The 20,470-nt window shown below is 38.1% G+C and overlaps 1 protein-coding gene across 15 annotated transcripts in view; it reads right to left on the bottom strand.

Annotated features, from left to right (window-relative positions):
- The window catches only part of FAM13A (family with sequence similarity 13 member A), a 337,193-nt gene that overhangs the window by 80,826 nt on the left and 235,897 nt on the right, over positions 1-20,470 (bottom strand). For 14 of the 15 annotated variants that reach the window (XM_059887328.1, XM_005207750.5, XM_059887325.1 and 11 more), the window contains 1 exon segment: positions 7,814-7,855. The exons of the other annotated variant lie outside the window; for it this stretch is intronic. In XM_059887328.1, the coding sequence (XP_059743311.1) occupies positions 7,814-7,855 (42 nt within the window). 15 annotated transcript variants of the gene reach the window in all.

Genomic DNA, 20,470 nt, shown 5'->3' with positions numbered 1-20,470 from the left:
AAGCATTATATTATGCTTAGAAAAATAAACTATTAACAATTTAATAAATATTACCACATACACCGTCCCCCCCACAAAATCACAAACACAGAAATTCTAGCACAAGGTGCTGGAAAAGTAACCCCCCTGAAGCTGTCTGTTGTTGTTTAGTCACTAAGTTGTGTTTGACCCTTTTGTTTTGTGTTTTTTTTTGCAGCCCCATGGACTGTAGCCTACCAGGCTCCTATGTGGGTTGCCATTTCCTTCTCCAGGGGCTCATCTTGACCTGGGGATCAAACCCATGTATTCTGCATTGGCAGGCAGATTCTTTATCATGATCAACCCAGGAAGCCCAATAATAAGAAATTTTTACCTTAAAATGATAATTTAGAAAACATGTATTATGCTTAAGGAGAAAAGTAAATGATTAAAAATTTAATAAATGTTACTCCCCCAAATCACAAACATTGAAATTCTAGCACAGCACAAGTTGTGTGGAAAAGCCCCCAGAAGCTATTAAAGGTGAGTTAGAAAGAATTTTTCTGCATATCAAGATAAGAGTGGTATAATTTCCAAATCTCTGCATATCAAGATAAGAGTGGTATAATTTCCAGATCTCATCCAGTGTCTATTTAAATCTGAATTTATCCAAAGCTAAATTTTTTTCTTCAACATAAATTCTGCAGTTAGAAGACTTTCATAAAATTGATGCTTCCTAGAATCTAGGAATAAAAACAAAATCCTAAATATTGAGTTTGTGTACCAAACAACTAGTTTAGAAATAAATCTAACTGACGTTCCTGATTCAGGAAAACAAGAAAACATCTGAAATTCTGAAACTGACCCTAAGCAATTCCAAACCTGCTAAAATAGTAATTTAGCTTCAATCTGCACCATGAGTATTAAAACTAGGGCTGAAATAGATAACAACTGTTAATTTAAGGGTTTCAGTGAAGCACAATATGAGAAGGGGAGAGCAGAGGAGGATCAAGATGCTAAAAAACAAGTGTTAGGTAAGTGAGGAGCCAACATTTAGAGGCCAGGTGAGCTGTTTAGATCCCACCACATAAGACTGATTATAGGTATGCAGTCTTTGAAGCATATAGTCAGGATTTTGCTAAGGCACAGGCAAAGATGGGTTCTAGGTATGTGCATAATCCAGGAATTTGTAAAAAAGAAGGAATTCATGGGTCAAAGTTGGGTGGGATGGGATGAAGACAGGACCTGACCATAGTCCCTAAGGAAGGTGAAGGCAGTGAAGGGAGATGTAAGCAGGTACAGAAGAGGAGGAACAGAAAGCGGAGATCAAGCACTCTACTCCTAGTGGAAATGACCAAAGAAACCAAAACCTGGGCTTGTGGATGCTGAAGACTTCGATAAATAGAACTACCAACAGATCCCAATCAGATCTGACTGGACATTACCAAAAGAATTCAAACAACAGGCTGTATGTGGCCCAGAGAACACCTACTCCAAGTTGCTTTCACACTAATCTGAGCAGTTGAGGTAAGGGTTCCTTTTCTGGGATTCCAGCCTAGACTAGGAAATAAGTCAGGGTATGGGCGTCTTTGCCAAGTATGTTCTGTACCTTTAGTGTACAGGTCTGTGTTTATTTTGCAGCAAACCCTTCACTAAGGGTTTGGCATAGACTGTCCCTTTCTTTCATTTCCTTAATCACTTCAACAGGGCAGGTAATCTCTAATAAGCACCTGGGGAACAATGACACCTACTGTTTGAGCTACTGTAGCTGCAATTAAAAAAAAAAAAAAAAATCACTGCAGATGGTGACTGCAACCATGAAATTAAAACACTCTGGCTCCTTGAAAGGAAAGCTATGACAAACTTAGACAGTATATTGAAAAGCAGAGACATCATTTTGCCAACAAAGGTCCATATAGTAAAAACTATGGTTTTTCTGATAGTCACATATGGATTTAAGAGTTGGACCATAAAGAAGGCTCAGTGTTGAAGAATTGATGCTTTCAAACTGTGATGCTAGAGAAGAGTCGTGAGAGTCCCTTCCTTGGACTGCAAGGAGATCAAACCAGTCAATCCTAAAGGAAATAAATCCTGAATACTCATTGGAAGGACTGATGCTGAAGCTCCAATACTTTGGCCACGTGAGGCAAAGTGCTGACTCATTGGAAAAGACACTGATGCTGGGAAAGATTGAAGGCAGGAGGAGAAGGGGGCAGCAGAGGATGAGATGGTTATATAGCATCAATTCAATGGACATGAATTTGAGCAAACTCGAGGGGACACTGAAGGACAGAGGAGCCTGGCGTGCTATAGTCCATGGGGTCACAAAGAGTCAGACAGGACTTAGCAAGTGAATAACAAGCTGCAATCAACTTGCCACATGGGGACAGTGACAGGTGTAGATTTGTAGCTACTATTTCTTTCTTTTGCAAAAAAGGACAAATGGTTCTATGGTGAGTTAGGTTAGGCTGGAGAAGTACTGGAGTTAGACAAGACAATTCTTATCAGAGAAAATTATTAACCCAGAATGAGAATATCTGAGTGTATGTCTATTTATAAAAGCCCCACCTTACTACAGAAAGGCTTGAAGACAATGGAAATGTCCAGTAGATTAACAAGTGGTTTAGCCATGATTGTTAGAAGAGCAATTGCAGAAACTGCAGTTCTACAAGGTGAAAGGTAGAGCAAGGTAACAAATGAAATGGCCCCTCTCATTCTCTGTCCTTGTATTCCACCACCTTCCCCCAGCCACAGGGAAGTCCTGGAACCTCCACTAGTGCACTATAGCCTCTCAATCTGCTCTTCATTTCTACTCTAGATTCTCTCTTGTTGTAGATAATGCATCTTGTGTCCACTGCAATGGCTGGATGCCAATCTAATCTCTTGTATCTGAGTTCCTTTATGGATCATCTATTCTCCTTCCTCTGAAATGGGAGGCCTGCTTTGCCTTTATCTTCCCTCTGTTCTGACCTGGTCTACCTGAAGACTGCCCACTCCCAAACTTGCAGCCACTGAGATGTGCTGTTCTACTTCATGTTAGACCTTTCAGAACAAACCACCAAATGGGATAGCCTACCATTAAATACCCATCCCCACTACCGGGCTGCTTGTGGTTGAACGAACTTTTGGTGAATACACATCTTAGATGTATCTCATCTCTTGATTTGGCCTTTTCCTCCTCTGAAAAAGCTAACCAATCAATACTGTTGATATACAATATTTAGTATTCAATACCCCTAGCCAGGGAAGACACCATTTTGCAACTACCAGTCATGTTTTACTTTTTAAAGGCACAGAAAAAATTATTTTGGATTTAAAAGAGCCAATTTTGTTTTTCAACATGTTAACAAATCTTTATGAAATTCATTAGTCATAAATAATGCCCCTTTCCTAACACTGCAGCAAAGGAATTATAATAAAGTGGAGAGAAGGGAATGGAAGACAGGACGCTAGAAAAATTTATTTAAATATATTTAAAACATTTAAGCATTCATTTGCTCTTGTTTGAGGTAGTACAAAAAAAGTGCACTGATTTATAAATTAAATTATCAGTGGACATGTTAATGGTTCTAGTCCAAAAATCTAGAAGAATCTAATCATAATGAATAATCACATAACATTTTTTCTACTTGAATTCTGCATGCTAGAATAACCCAGGAAAAGTCAAGCTCAAACCAGCCATGAAAATAATTTGGAAAAAAAGATTCATGTTTTATCAACAGATTCTTCCTGCTTCATGTCAAGTAGGCAAAAAACAATCTAAATTAGCTTGGACCAATCTAATTCTTATATAATTTCAAAGATTACCATGTAATGTTTTTCCGCAAAGGAAGCTACATTTGAAAATTTTAATTTTGGGCCAAATAATTGCTAGTTTTGCATTTATGAAGTATCTCCACTGAGTTTAAATTCCCCTCATGTGACAAGAATGCCTGTTGGAATGTTTCCTTTTTCTACAACTTTACCTGTACTGTAAATGTGGGCAGTATGCATGTCCCCCCACCACTTCCATCATATTCTAGTTTTTATTACTCTTCATATCCAAAGGCCAAATAGGGTCTATCATGAGTTCAGTAAATATGTTAACTTTCTTTACATTCTTTTGCTTTCATTTTGGCAGTACAGAATTTCTTTTTTAAGACTCCAGTATTACTCTAGGTAATTACAAAACTTACACTATAAAACACAATAATATGTATCTGAGGACTTATGATTTTTATAACCCCATTTTCCCCACCTGCTTTTTAAAAGAGTGGTAAAAAATAAAATTCAGTACTATGCAAAACACAGATTGATGCTACCCAGAGTAATAAAAATAAGACAAATCAGAGAATAGTTCTCATTAGTCATCAGGATCTGGTGCTACAGTCTTCTGTACTGTTTAGAACTTAATTTCCATTAATATATGATAATCATTTTCTTGATATTACTGTGTGTATTTACATAATGAATACTAGCATCCCTGTGTACCCAGCAACATCCTCATGGGTTTATAGCAATTGCACAGTCAAGATAGCTTATAAACCAGAATGTGCTAGTCTGGCTGGCAGGAAACCAGAATGAATCAAATGGACCACCATGCTGTCTCAAACTGATATCCCAAACGTTCCCTCTCTTGCCACAAAGTGACTACACAACATGCTTCAAGTCTCTAAAGGGCAGAACACTACTATAAACCAGTTACTTGGTCAAGCCTGATGTCCTACAACACACTTCAGAACTATGATGGTTGAATTAAAATCCAACTCTAAGACTATTTTTTTTAAATTTTATTTTATTTTTAAACTTTACAATATTGTATTAGTTTTGCCCAACATCGAAATGAATCCGCCACAGGTATACCCGTGCTCCCCATCCTGAACCCTCCTCCCTCCTCCCTCCCCATACCCTCCCTCTGGGCCGTCCCAGTGCACCAGCCCCAAGCATCCAGCATCGTGCATCGAACCTGGACTGGCGACTCGTCTCATACATGATATTACACATGTTTCAATGCCATTCTCCCAAATCTCCCCACCCTCTCCCTCTCCCACAGAGTCCACAAGACTGATCTATATATCAGTGTCCCTTTTGCTGTCTCGTACACAGGGTTATTGTTACCATCTTTCTAAATTCCATATATATGCATTAGTATACTGTATTGGTGTTTTTATTTCTGGCTTACTTCACTCTGTATAATAGGTTCCAGTTTCATCCATCTCATTAGAACTGATTCAAATGTATTCTTTTTAATGGCTGAGTAATCCTCCATTGTGTATATGTACCACTGCTTTCTTATCCATTCATCTGCTGATGGGCATCTAGGTTGCTTCCATGTCCTGGCTATTATAAACAGTGCTGCAGTGAACATTGGGGTACACGTGTCTCTTTCCCTTCTGGTTTCCTCAGTGTGTATGCCCAGCAGTGGGATTGCTGGATCATAAGGCAGTTCTATTTCCAGTTTTTTAAGGAATCTCCACACTGTTCTCCATAGTGGCTGTACTAGTTTGCATTCCCACCAACAGTGTAAGAGGGTTCCCTTTTCTCTACACCCTCTCCAGCATTTATTGCTTGTAGACTTTTGGATTGCAGCCATTCTGACTGGCGTGAAATGGTACCTCATAGTGGTTTTGATTTGCATTTCTCTGATAATGAGTGATGTTGAGCATCTTTTCATGTGTTTGTTAGCCATCTGCATGTCTTCTTTGGAGCAATGTCTATTTAGTTCTTTGGCCCATTTTTTGATTGGGTCATTTATTTTTCTGGAGTTGAGCTGTAGGAGTTGCTTGTATATTTTTGAGATTAGTTGTTTGTCAGTTGCTTCATTTGCTATTATTTTCTCCCATTCTGAAGGCTGCCTTTTCACCTTGCTAATAGTTTTCTTTGTTGTGCAGAAGCTTTTAAGTTTAATTAGGTCCCATTTATTTATTTTTGCTTTTATTTCCAATATTCTGGGAGGTGGGTCATAGAGGATCCTGCTGTGATGTATGTCGGAGAGTGTTTTGCCTATGTTCTCCTCTAGGAGTTTTATAGTTTCTGGTCTTACATTGAGATCTTTAATCCATTTTGAGTTTATTTTTGTGTATGGTGTTAGAAAGTGGTCCAGTTTCATTCTTTTACAAGTGGTTGACCAGATTTCCCAGCACCACTTGTTAAAGAGACTGTCTTTAATCCAGTGTATATTCTTGCCTCCTTTGTCAAAGATAAGGTGTCCATATGTGCGTGGATTTATCTCTGGGCTTTCTATTTTGTTCCATTGATCAATATTTCTGTCTTTGTGCCAGTACCATACTGTCTTGATGACTGTGGCTTTGTAGTAGAGCCTGAAGTCAGGTAGGTTGATTCCTCCAGTTCCATTCTTCTTTCTCAAGATAGCTTTGGCTATTTGAGGTTTTTGTATTTCCATACAAATTGTGAAATTATTTGTTCTAGCTCTGTGAAGAATACCGTTGGTAGCTTGATAGGGATTGCACTGAATCTATAAATTGCTTTGGGTAGTATACTCATTTTCACTATATTGATTCTTCCAATCCATGAACATGGTATATTTCTCCATCTATTAGTGTCCTCTTTGATTTCTTTCACCAGTGTTTTATAGTTTTCTATATATAGGTCTTTAGTTTCTTTATGTAGATATATTCCTAAGTATTTTATTCTTTCCGTTGCAATGGTGAATGGAATTGTTTCCTTAATTTCTCTTTCTGTTTTCTCATTATTAGTGTATAGGAATGCAAGGGATTTCTGTGTGTTGATTTTATATCCTGCAACTTTACTATAATCATTGATTAGTTCTAGTAATTTTCTGGTGGAGTCTTTAGGGTTTTCTATGTAGAGGATCATGTCATCTGCAAATAGTTAGAGTTTTACTTCTTCTTTTCCAATTTGGATTCCTTTTATTTCTTTTTCTGCTCTGATTGCTGTGGCCAAAACTTCCAAAACTATGTTGAATAGTAATGGTGAAAGTGGGCACCCTTGTCTTGTTCCTGACTTTAGAGGAAATGCTTTCAATTTTTCACCATTGAGGATAATGTTTGCTGTGGGTTTGTCATTAACTCTAAGACTATTGCAACAAATCAGATTTAAAAAACAAACAAAATATGGATGTCATATCCTTACACTTTTTAAAAAGTAGAATTCAAAATTGAGGAAAAGTTAAAGAAAACTTCAGCAATTTAAACTTGAATTTATACAGTCATATTTTTTTCAAATATATTTTCTAAGCCTTTGAAGTAGGTAGGTAGTGAGGAAAGAAATGCAAAAGTAAGAAAAACCTCGCTCTAGGTCATTACCTAAATGAGGTGGTTCATTGATAATCACATCAATACAAAAACTTTTTAGTCTGTAGGGAAGTGATCTCATCTAACATCTACTTTGATGTAAACTTACCTGTTTCAAGAGTTATCATTCTGACTTCGTAAACTTTAGAAAATAATCCCGAACTCCATGAACTTGCTGAATGTTAGTTTCATACTTTACTACCATATAAAATGATCTGACATAACCCAAGAGTACTTCAGCAAGTGAGCCTTAGGCTCAGAGATCTCCCTACTTGCATATGTGTGTGGAACGGAGTTTTTAAAATTTAGGTTACAGCCTGATCATTAGGCAGACTTTAAAATTAAAATGGCTACTTTGACATCTTTGAATTTAAAACCAAATATCTTATTTTAGTCTTTTCAACTATATTAAAACTTTTTTAAGATTTCTTAAACTAAAGAGAGAAAAATATAGCATGAACATTATGGTAAGGGATTCTAATAAGCTTAGTCTGGCTACAGGACAGAATATTCTATTGAAAAGAATTAATATAGACAAAACCAAAGAATTCTTAACCCTCCCCCAATTCCCTATAACAGACCAATAAAAATCAAATAAATACCTCAAATAGAAAGGTGACATAGGTCTTTCATCTTCCTGCGAACTAAAAGGAAAATGAAATTTGAATTAATTTCTGTTAACATCATAACATCTCAATTTTACTAAAACTCTATTCCCCCTATCAAAAATTTTGTTTTGACACATTTAATCTCACCATGGAGTAAAGTTAGTAGAGTACACTCTACCTTGGACCCAGCCAAGACCAATTACTTCTTCAAGGGAGATCAAGAGAGGTTTCTTTCAATATTAGCCTAAGGCAAAAGTAATTCACATCATACTTTCAAGAGGAACTGTTTAACTACCTTATTCTAAAAGCCCAAGCCCATATATTACACAAACTCTTAAAATTATTACATACTCAATTATCTCAATAAAGTTAATTACAGCTCATTAACATGATATGAAAATAAGAAAGAGTCAACAAAATATTCCTAAGTGTATGATGCTCTAGCAATGCCCAGGCACCAGTACACAACACTCCTGCTCTTTGCCTTCTGCAGCTACACCCAAGGTATTAATGAAGGTAAGTAACAACAAAGGACACAAATGAAACTACTATAAAAACAGTTTAAGTTCCTCAAATAACACAGAAACAACATGAAGCTTAATTAAAAGTATTTAATTAAAAATATAAAATGTATACTACAGTGAAATATTTTTCCTTTCTTTTACCTGCTTTTCTCTTTTGATAAATGACCTCAAAACAAATAATGAGTCTCTCCCCTTCAGGTCTACTAGAGTGGATTTTGAACTTTTTTGATTATGCACTTATGCAAAATTTGCTTTTAAGTAGCCATTCCCCTGGATATATGACTAGGTATCTATGTTAAATGTGTTCAACATTAAACAGAAAAAAGTATAAATGTATTAGATAAAGTTAATCTAATACAATTAATCTTCTTGTACCCTTGTGGTACATGACAAATATCACTGATGAAAAGAGAAAAGTTTTCTTCGTAATGTTACCTTGGCAATCACCAAAAATCTTATTACAAGTTGTAGTATAACAGACACACACACACAAATCTTATTACAAGTTATAGTGTAACACACACACACACACATACCCATCAACCCTGCCCTGGAAGTAGAAACGGTCTGGCTACAAGACGACATATAAAAAATGACATTATTTTTTCACTCTCTCATGATTTTGATTTCCAATGTCAATATCACTTAGGAATCTTAGTGTTTATATTGTCAAAGATTTTGCTGTTTGTAATTGATCGTGCCAGTTCTTCTCAAGTGAAAGGTAAATGGACAGATCAGCTTTGTTCTTGACTCTAGTACGGATGGGCTGAGGGCAAGGCTTGATGAGTTACAGACACTACACCTGGGAATCCTCCAGGTGTCTTGGGAAGAAACCCCTGGAGCCGTGCTTTACAGGAGTGATAACTTTAAGCCAGACGAGCACAAGGGGCTTACATATGTGACATCAAAATAGTCCTTGAAAACACTTAACAAATTATAAATATGTTAGAATTGGGTTTGTTTCCTAACCAAGGGTTTGGTGTCAAAAACAGTAAGTATAACTGACACTATGCAAAAGATAGGAATATGTGAGCAGTGTACTAAACACATTTTTGCCCAGAACAGATCCTTAACTCTAACATGTAACAAATATTAAAGAAAATTAACAAAGTTTCTTTAGTAAACATTCAGTTAACAATATGGATGGTTTTCTTAAAATTCAGAAGTGCCTTGGGAGATAATTTAATGATGCAGAGTTCTGAACATAGCTGTTCATGTGCTTTGGCCAATATTTTGTGTGCATGCATGAAAATGTCCTTGTAGTCAACAGAGGCAATCAAAATCAAATTTCTTCCTTTACATCTTCTCTCCTTCACACATCTATTCATCAGTGAGGCACTATCTTGTGCTTAACACTAATTATCTCATGTAAATCCTCACAAAAACTTCCCTGGTACTTGCCTCTCTTGAGAACAGCAGACTCAGAGCAGGCACATAATTATCCAGGTCACACGGCTGCTGCTGCGGTTGCTTCAGTCGTGCCCGACTCTGTGCAACCCCATAGATGGCAGCCCACCAGGCTCCCTAGTCCCCAGGATTCTCCAGGCAAGAACACTGGAGTGGGTTGCCATTTCCTTCTCCAATGCAGGAAAGTAAAAAGTGAAAGTGAAGTCACTCAGTCATGTCTGACTCTTCGAGACCCCATGGACTGCAGCCTACCAGGCTCCTCCATCCATGGGATTGTCCAGGCAAGAGTACTGGAGTGCGGTGCCACTGCCTTCTCCCAGGTCACACGGCTAGTGAAGTGCAAACAATAAACATACTTTTTGTTGTTCACTGCCTTACCTTCAATTTTAGTCTATCAAAACATGATGGGATGAACGTCCTCATTCTGGCACAATATCTTGTGGACTTTATAAGCTCAGTGCCATGCTTCTGATTATAGCAACTCTACACCAACCTTAGTCAAAGTCCACTCATAATGCTTTATGCCTGATAGCACGTACAAGGTGATTAATTTATTAAAATGTATTGGCACTATGTCAAGAATGCCTCTTGACAGAAACATGAGTTTTTAAATCATGAGCAAATATATTTTAAATTATTTTTTTGGAGTATAATTGCTTTACAATGTTGTACCCCTGTTTGTATTTCCTTCCCATTTAGGTCACCACAGTGCTTCCCTGGTGGCTCAGTTGGTAAAAAGTGTCGGCCTGCAATGCAGGAGATCTATGTTTGATCCCTGGGCCGGGAAGATCTGGAGAAAGAAATGGCAGTCTACTCCAGAGTTCTTGCTTGGAAAATTCAATGGACAAAGGAGCCTGGCAGGCTACGGTCCATGGGTTCGCAAGACTGAGCGACTAAACCTACCAAGGTCACCACAGAGCACTGAGTGCAGTTTCCTGTTCTATACACTAGGTTCTCGTTAGTTATCTATTTTATACATAGCAGTGTACATATATCAATACCAATCTCCTAATTCATCCCCCCTTTCCCTCCCCTATCCCATCCATATGTCCGCTCCCTACATTCACGTCTCTACTTATTTTTTCAGGCTGCATTTGCACAAGGTAAATTTGTCAATGAAAGACAAAATCAGAAATTCTTAATTTGGATATGTCCTTAAATTTTGAGCAATGTTTAAGCACTGTTATTTAAATGAAATGAACCAGACTCAGTATTAACTCAGTATTAGATTTGCTTAGTCAGTAGAAGTCAATGGAACAGCAATCTATGCACAGTATCCAAGAATAAAAACAAAATTTGAAAAGAAAATGAGGAAAATAATTAATTTTGATATTAGCCTATTTCTATTTTCCCTTTCATAAAAGTAATGTAATCTTGACTACAGTATAAATTCTGAAACAACTAAAGCATTGATTTCAGATAAAGTCTATTAATTCTAAAAATCAATTTTATGCACAGATTTTAAAAGCAAGTTCAAGGAAAAATGGCCAAGGACAATTCTTCCAATTGAACAGAGAAAATAAATTTTTCCACAAAATTTACACACTGAAATGTAAAACATTTGAAAAGATCACCATTTCTACTTTTGTGCAAAAGGAATATCTGGACTATTATTATATGCCCTCAACCACCTATTTATAGTTATTTATGCCTGTTGCTAGCTTTACATCAATCTCAGGCATGTCCAGTGACATTGAGTTGTAATTTTTTGCCTAAATTTTAAGTTGAGAATTAATTCAGATGTACTTTCAATTTTTAAAAATAAGCACATGTACTGTGAATGAAAAGGGGAGTGTGTGTCATGAAATGAAGCCAATGACAAACTGTAGCAACTTGGAATTCATTCAATTTCTTCCTTGGTTACTAGTAAAAACGCCATGTTTTAATTATTTCTTGTTTGCTGACTCTGAATAATAGCCAAATTTAAGCAGCCAATTGCTTTGCTTTTTTAAAAAATTCAAATACATTGAGAGATTTGAGCAATCATCTCATGTTCATCAGGCCATTGAGTGCTTAATGTCCTTAGACATGTGGTGTTATATTCTCTCACAACAGCTGCCTGTGGGAAGAACATTTATCAAATAGACCCAAGTAATAGTCCAAATGTAAGAAGCTACAGCTGAGAAGGGCAATAACAAAGATAGAAGTGTTTTAGTGGGGGCCTATCTAACGTACCTTTTTTACATTTAATTTTTAGTTTATCTTGGAGTATAATTGACTTACAATGTTGTGTAAGTTTCAGGTGTACAGTAAAGTGATTCATTTACACATATACATATATCCTTTCTTTTTCAGATTCTTTCCCATAAAGATCATTACAAAATATTGAGTAGAGTTTCCTGTGCTATACTAACTTACCTTTGGATGTGACTCAAGATTGGTAAATGCACATAAATGGATGACACGTAGACTTACGATCTCTTCCTGAGCTGCACTCATTTCTAAACTGAAGCCACAGAGTGTAATGCCTATCGATTTAATTACACAGCAAGCTAACTGAAACTGCGAAAAGCGTGGTGCTTTCTATGCCTAAGAAAAACCAAGTACTGTTGGGAGAATTCCCAGACTGAGGTATTCAGAATGGACCCTCAATTAGTGGATCAAACCACCATTCCATTCAATTCCCTTTTGAACTGTCACGATAAATGTTCCAATTAGTCCAACTTACTAATTGGTTAATGTGGCTGGCTACCCCCCAAATTAACATAATCTGCATATTTAGCTACACACTTTAACTACATTTTCAAATGATTTGAGCTAGACGAAACAGTTTGTAAGTGTTCCTTGGGTATTGAAAAGTACAGCAAAATAGGTAAGGATTAGTTCCATTCATTGAAAAACCAGAAAAAAAAATTTCTACTGGGGCTTAAAAAACGCAAATAGCCAAAGGAGGAGAAAAAGGGAGGGACAAGTAAAAAGACAAAATTAAAAGTATTAGGTAAACATTTTCTCTGGAATTCAGGTTTTCTCCTCATGTTGCAACAAATGTGCTAAATGGAAGAATTTTCTTAGGTGAAATTTCAAGGATAATGAGGTGAGTGAAAATTAGCACATTTTCTTTCCTTCCTTCTTCTGCAAAAAATAAAGTGCCATACTTGAGCCTTTTTGATTTATCCACAGTGTCAGGCATTAACATTTATGACCCCCATTTATAGCATTTATGACCCCCCATTTGGGGTGTGATGGAGCAGCTGGTGCTCTGCCGCTCAGGTTTTGGTTCTGCTCCATTCAGGAACACAGTAGGAAACATTCTCCTTGTTACTCTTGGAAAACAAACGTCAAGAGTTTTCAGATCAACTTTTGGCCAACTGTTTGCCCCTGTAAGTACAGGGGGAGATTTTTGTAGATATATGTATAGTTCTTTATTATAAACCCAAGCAACTTCGCTTACAGTTTTATTATTTGTATGCTGTTAACTAAGAAAGCAACACCTAGCCGCCAGGAGAAATAAAAACAAACCTCTTAACTTCAAGAGCAAATAGGTTTTTCCTGACCAATGGGTAAATGCAAAGAGCTGAAACTGTTAATGTTCACAAGACTAGAAATTTTAGCTAACACGAAGAGGTATTGTGCTTTGGAAGCAAAACAAACAAAAGGCTTCCCAAAATTCGCAACCTTCCCCCCAATAAGATAGGGAAATAAGTCAATTCTTTTCTTGATTGCTTAGTACAAATCTGAAATATATTGTTTGGGGCTGAATAGTATCTCCTCAAAAAGTTTCCCCTAACCCCAAGAAACTCAGGACATGATCATGTTTGAAAATAGTCTTTACAGAGATGATCAAGTTAAAGCTACCGTAACGGGCTCTAACTCATATAACCAGCACCCTTCTGGAGCAGACAGAGGTGGATACACACACAGGTAGCACACCACGTGAACACTGGAATTGTGTTGCCACCAACCAAAAACTCCTGGAAGTAAGGAGAGAGGCCAGGGACAACTCATTTCCCAGTGTCATTTGAGGGAGCCCGGCCCTGCCAACATGTTAATTTGGGATTTCTGGCCTCTAGAACAGTGAGACAATAAATTTCTGTTATTCTCAGCTACCCTGTTTGTGGTGTTTTCTCACAGCCGTGCTAGGAAACTAACAATTCTACTAAAAACATGTTCCCCCCCAAATCCAGAAAAAAGAACCTGCCTAACAAAAGTGTCTCCATCTTACACATAAGTTGTACTCTGGAATTTCATCTGTAAGAATGCTAAGACTAGAATCGATTTCCCACACTGACATGGGGATTTGACTTCCTGTACTAACCTCTCATTCAAATAAAGTATCCTCAATAAGCACTCTGGAGTCAGTGTTTTGAAAAACTTTGGCCACGATCCAGTTAGAAACACATTTTACATTGTGACAGTGCACAGACATGTAAAAGAGACACACATTTCAAAGCATTATTCTTACTTTGCATATTTTCTATTTTGTCATATTTCACTTATATAAAATAATATAAAACACGCTAGTCACAATCCGCTAAATTGGTTTTATGACCACCAAAAGGTCATGACCCACAGTTGAAAAATGCTATGCTAAAAACCCACCTCCCTGGCTTGAGGTATAATTAATACACAATGAATGTTGCTGAAATAAGATCTACATTCTCATAGGACAGACAGCAAACACTCTTTTCTTCTCTGCCCCACTGTCAGAATCAGCTCTGGGCCAAAAAAGTACAGATTTTGTTGAGCCTGGATCACAGAGAAAATCAGAGAGAAAGCAGGTCCAGATACACCTAGCAACATAGACGTGAGAAAGTCATTCTAGGTGAGCATGGGGGAGCTGATAGAGGATTTCCAGGTCTCTTCAATATTCTTTTGCTGCTTATACCACAGGATGGTGTCAAGAAGGAGACTCAGGGACCCATGGTCTTTTTTGATTTCACCTTCCTTACTGACCTGGGCTTCCCAGGTTGCACAAGTGGTAAAGCATCTACCTGCCAGTGCAGAAGATGCAAGAGATGTGAGTTCAATTCCTTGGTTGGAAAGATCCCCTGGGGTAGGAAATGGCTACCGACTCCAGTATTCTTGCCTAGAAAATTCCATGGGCAGAGGAGCCTGGCGGTCTACAGTCCATGGGGTCGAAAAGAGTCAGATACAACTGAGAGCTTCTAGAGATTACTAATGACCGTGGCATTCTTTATCACCTATATTCTGTCTCTTCAATTCAAAGAACTAGTATACTTGGAAGGAACTAGGGAGCATCTTACTCCATTTCTGTCCCTCTACCCAGCTAGTTCTGTCCCTGGATGCCCTTCTAATGAACATTGTTCAATCTCTAGGGAACTGGAGGGGACTGGTGAGGGTGTGTGCCTGTCAGCAACAGGATGTAAAGCTTTTAAGCAGGGAGGGGTGGGACTGCTTTACCTTCTGTCTCTTTTGCATCTTTTCCTACAGTGAGAATGTCAAAAGGAAACTATTACTACCTGTGGACTGGCTGACACAGCCGAGAGTCTCACATCGCACTTTACAGGGGATCCTGGCTGGAGATGTGTTTAGAAGTCACTAGAGTCCTCATTCCTGTTATAATAATTTCAGTTACATTAACAGCCAACTGCTCTCCTTAAAAAAAAAAAAAATCCCTCACCCCCACTCATGGTCGGTCACCAAACTGCACTGATTCTATCTCAAAAAGAGACACATCTCTTGAATCTGACCTTTCCTTTCCATTTCCACTGCTTTAGTCCATCACAGTGGCAATACTCATTTTCCCCTGCCACCCAGACCAGTTTATCCTTAATACTCCCATCAGATTTATCTTCCTAACCTGAAAGCCTCTCCTGTTTCCTCTTTGTCTTTGGGGTGAAGTCCAGATGTCCGAACCTGGCACACAAGGGCAGCGAGCTTCCATCAACCTCGCACTGCACTTTCGTAACCCTGTCTGTACGTGCTGTTCCCTCTGTCTTGAATGCTTCCGGCACTTCTCTCTCTGTCTGGTAAATACTTCATCTCTCAGCTCAAATGTCATCTAATCTGGGAGGCCATCTCCATCACCCTGGAGAGGGGAGCGACTTCTCCATGCAGGTTCCCAGACACTCTGTCCACAGCCATAAACCAGTGCCCAGCACATGATGCCAGAATTCCAGAGTTTGGAAGCTGGCCTCACCTCCTGGACTGGTCTTTATCTTTGTCCCCTGCAGCACCTAGCAAGGTACCCAGAACATTCTGAGTGTTCCGTCAGTGGCTGAGGAATAAAATCAGCATCACTCAGACCATGCTGAGTGCTGACACGACCATGTGATTATGCATTTTGAAAACACACACCGTTTATAATTTGTAAAAGTAAGTTTCCCAACTGGATGCATTCTCAGATAGCTGTATGTTGATTATTTTAAGTTATCTTGTTCCCTGTTATTCCAAAATTAATGGAACTGCAACTGTGCCACGGGCTTTCTCCCACCCTTATTTAGAGAATTTATTTTCTCCCACTGCACAGTTAGAGGTGGGAGTGCTGCCATTGTGCCAGTAATGTAAACACTGTACTTTCTGTAGGGTACTGTGAACCCAGAAAAGGATATGTTCGGGCAAGGCAATGTTTGAATACGGGCTTGCCACATACTCTATCTGTTTGTTCTGGCTTGAGAGCAGGAAAAGAAAATTTTTTCACTTCATTGCAAAGCCAAAGCTTTGTGTGGAGCTTAAAGAAATTTTTGGTTTAGTCACAAAACTGTTTTCAAGGCAGCTGGAAGCTTTCATTTGTCTCTGAGATTCTTGTTCAGCAAAGTGCTGTTTATCATTATTATAGATATAGCAAGATCGCCTTTGGGAGGCAGCAATTTAGAATGTAATATACAGTAAGTTTCTTTTTTGAGTGGGTTGATATTAATGGATAAGAGAATATTTTTAAAACATTAACAAATACATTGAAATATTTCCTAATCTTTGGCTCTGAAACAAAAGTAAAGGAATAGGTGGTACCTGCAAAAGGGAATAGTAAACTTTTTTTTTTTTTTTTACTAAGTTCTTTCAATTATTACCCTGGTAGCTCAGACGGTAAAGAATCTGCCTGCAGTGCAGGAGACCTGGGTTCAATCCCTGGGTTGGGAAGATCCCTTGGAGAAGGGAATGGCTACCCACTCTAGTATTATTGCCTGGAGAATCCCAAGGACAGAGGAACCCGGCAGGCTACAGCCCATGGGGTTGCAAAGAGTCAGATACAACTTAGCAACTAACACTTTCACTTTACAACCATTCTTAATGGTTTGCTATAACAAGGTGCCACAGATTGGGTGGCTTCAACAACAGAAACACTGACTTCTCACATTTCCAGAGATTGTCTGGCTTGTAGACTGCCATCTTCTTGCTATACCTCCACCTGGATGGGGAGATTGTGCTCTGGTACCTTTATCTCCTTGTAAGGGCACAATCCTATCATGGGAGCCCCACCTCCATGAGCTCATGCAAACCTAATTATTCCCAAAGGTCCCACTTTAACATACCATCACACTAGGGACTAAAGCTCCAGTATATAAATTTGAATAGTTTTATCATTTACGAAGAACTATAATATTCTTAGGAGATCCAACCAGTCCATTCTGAAGGAGATCAGCTCTGGGATTTCTTTGGAAGGAATGATGCTAAAGCTGAAACTCCAGTACTTTGGCCACCTCATGCGAAGAGTTGACTCATTGGAAAAGACTCTGATGCTGGGAGGGATTGGGGGCAAGAGAAGAAGGGGACGAAAGAGGATGAGATGGCTGGATGGCATCACTGACTTGATGGATGTGAGTCTCAGTGAACTCTGGGAGTTGGTGATGGACAGGGAGGCCTGGCGTGCTGCGATTCATGGGGTCGCAAAGAGTTGGACATGACTAAGCGACTGATCTGATCTGATAATATTCTTTAACTACAAAATTTCCCCTCTAAGTAAGTATGTTAGGCATTATCACCCCCACTTCTTAGGTAAAGAAAATGACTTGCCCAAATTCACATGGCTAACTCACTGCCAGCATCTGGATATCTGGATATGTTTCTTGACAGCAAGTTTACTATTTTTTCATTGCTTTCCCCCACTGTTTTTTGCTGACTCTCTAATACCTCTCCTTTTCCCCCAGTAGTTTAGATAGGGTGATCTCTGTAAAGTTTAAGAATAACCGTCACTTTAATTCACACTACCTTCTTTGTTTGGGGTAAACAGCAAATATTTAGACTTCAGAGCCACTGCAACCATCACATGACAGCAGAGCCCATGGAAGTCTTCCTTTGTCCTCACTCATTCTCATTACTATCAAATACAGACCACACTGGTGATGAAATCAAAATTCAGATACTCAACCCCGGAAGGGTTAACCCAGACTTGAGGTAAGGCAGCTTTTAACTCCCTCTGAGACTGAGGTGGGTCATAGAAGGGAAGGTTGGGGAGGTTGAGTGCTATCAAAGTGCAAACAAGTTTGGAATAGCATGCGTTTTCAGATAAATTAACCTAAGGCGTCACCACCACAAACAGTAGAGGGCTCTCTAACATCACACAGGAGATTCAAAAGCTGGCCCATTATTGCCGGGGTTGTTCCTTGGTTAAGTCCCCCATCATCCCCATGTTACCAAAGTTTACTTGTTTGCAAAAGAATATTCCCAAAACCAATACTTAGAAAGGCCAGATGGATTCTGTTGATAAGGGGTTCAGTGAAATTTTCCCATGCTGGATCACTAATATATGTTAATTAATACTGTTGCTATAAATCTTCTTAAAGAGCCATTGCAATTTGCAATTTGGTATATTTCACCATCATGAAATAAATATTCAATTATGTATATTGAATATCATAATTTGTTTGATGAAGTAATGAAAAGAAAGTTATACTGACATTACTGATTTCAGTTTCCCACTTTTATAAATAAATCAAATGGAAAAAAGGATGTGAAAGCAGATGACAATGCATTAAAATCAAAGGAATCTAGATTAGTCATTAGTGCACTTAACTTCATCTTTCATCATTAGTTTTTGTGGCCATAAGATGAGTTAGTGACTATCTGAAAGTTAATCTAGCAAATCAAAATACTACTGTGAAGTTGAGAGCTTTGTCATGGACATAAGAGTGAGTAAAGACTATTTCTTGGCCTATTGAAACCTTCTACATATAAAATGGAGATCCTCACCTACAGATCCACAATATCCAAGGGAAAAAAAAATACAATGGAATACGAATCACGAAAGGCGCTTGAGGTATAAGTCTAGAGTCTAATAAACTATCTCTTTAGTGATAGAAAGTAAATTTGTTGTTGTTTAGTCGCTAAGTCTTGTCTGATTCTTTTGCGACTCCATGGACTATAGCCTTCCAGGCTCCTCTGTCCAGATTTTCCAGGCAAGAATACTGAAGTGGATTGCCACTTCTTTCTCCAGGGGATCCTCCCAGACAAGGAACCGAACTCGCGTCTCCTGCACTGGTAGGCAAATTCTTTACCACTGAGCCCACCAGGCAAGCGTCTTTAGCACTGAGCCACCAGGTAAACCCGGAAGGTAAATTTAGTACCTGAGAAAAACTTGTTTCAAATCTTTATATAGTTTCTCTACTTAATTCCGATATTATTCTATTTCCTTGGAAGCACTTTTTTAGCTGTCAAGAATATCAATACAATGCTACAGAGCACAAATATTTTAGTGTTTCTAAAAATAACTAGAATAATTTAACCATCTCAATAGATGTATTATAATATCTATCATTAGTTTAAGTCATTTTGAAGTGAATTTTAAGAACTGAGTTCTTTACAGAGGATCAAATTTTAAACATTCAGCCTTTGCAGTTTTCCTAAAAATGGTAAGTTTCAACATAGTCACTTCCATCCTGGAGAAAGTCTGCAAATTATGTTAAGTTATAAACAGATAGTAAAATACATTAAAGGGAACCAAAGTATTTTACTTCCTTCTTAGCCTTCAGTCTGTTATTCTCATCTTAGTTACTGATTAGCAGTAACAAATTTATCTTCTATACACTTTCACAACATGCTAAGAAAGGCTAAAAAGTCACTCATGGGAATTACAAGCTAAGTAGACATTGGGGTACAAATATGCCCTCTAAAAAGATCATACACTTATATGAGGTTAAATAAAACATAAGGTAATATTATCCATGCAGGCACATCTCTATTATCATGTTAATTATAATGTCCATTACTGAATTCACCACATGTAATTGTCTGGTAATGTGTCTGTGTCCTCACTAGCATGTGAGCTCTCTGAAGCAGAACTGTGTCTTCATTCCCTTAGTATCACTGGCAATACAGAGTGGTATTCAGTCATAAAGAAAACATTAAAAGACACTGTAAGTATCTTTTGTTTTAATATGTAACACTGACCATCTAGTAAATGAAAACATCAATTAAGACAAAGACACTTCACATAAGGTCCTGATATTCAATATGTTATTCGGGGATGTTGAGTAGTATAGTGTTAGCATCTTACATATACCTGCTGTCAATGGCTTTATATAAGTTATAATCATTAACTAGAGTTTAGATCAGTGTTTCTCTGAGTGCGTGGACCATTTGTACCACACTTACTTTCAGGAAGCTTGTTAAAATGTCAATACTTCCCTGTCACACCCAGATTCAGATTCAGTAAGTCTAGGGAAAGAGAGGAGCAGGAAGACACTGATTTTAAAATAAGTTCCCCAGGTAATTCTCATGCAGCTAAAGTATGAGAAGCACTGGGCTCTCTGCTCAGTACAAACATGAGTGAGCATGAATTTCTCTTAACTGGTATTTAAAGTTATTCTTTCCCTCATCCACT

The sequence above is a fragment of the Bos taurus genome, chromosome 6, assembly GCF_002263795.3.
Source record: "Bos taurus isolate L1 Dominette 01449 registration number 42190680 breed Hereford chromosome 6, ARS-UCD2.0, whole genome shotgun sequence".
Taxonomy (NCBI): Eukaryota; Metazoa; Chordata; class Mammalia; order Artiodactyla; family Bovidae; genus Bos; species Bos taurus.
The sequence above is the reverse complement of the archived record's forward strand: the minus strand, read 5'-3'. Positions and strand labels throughout refer to the sequence as shown.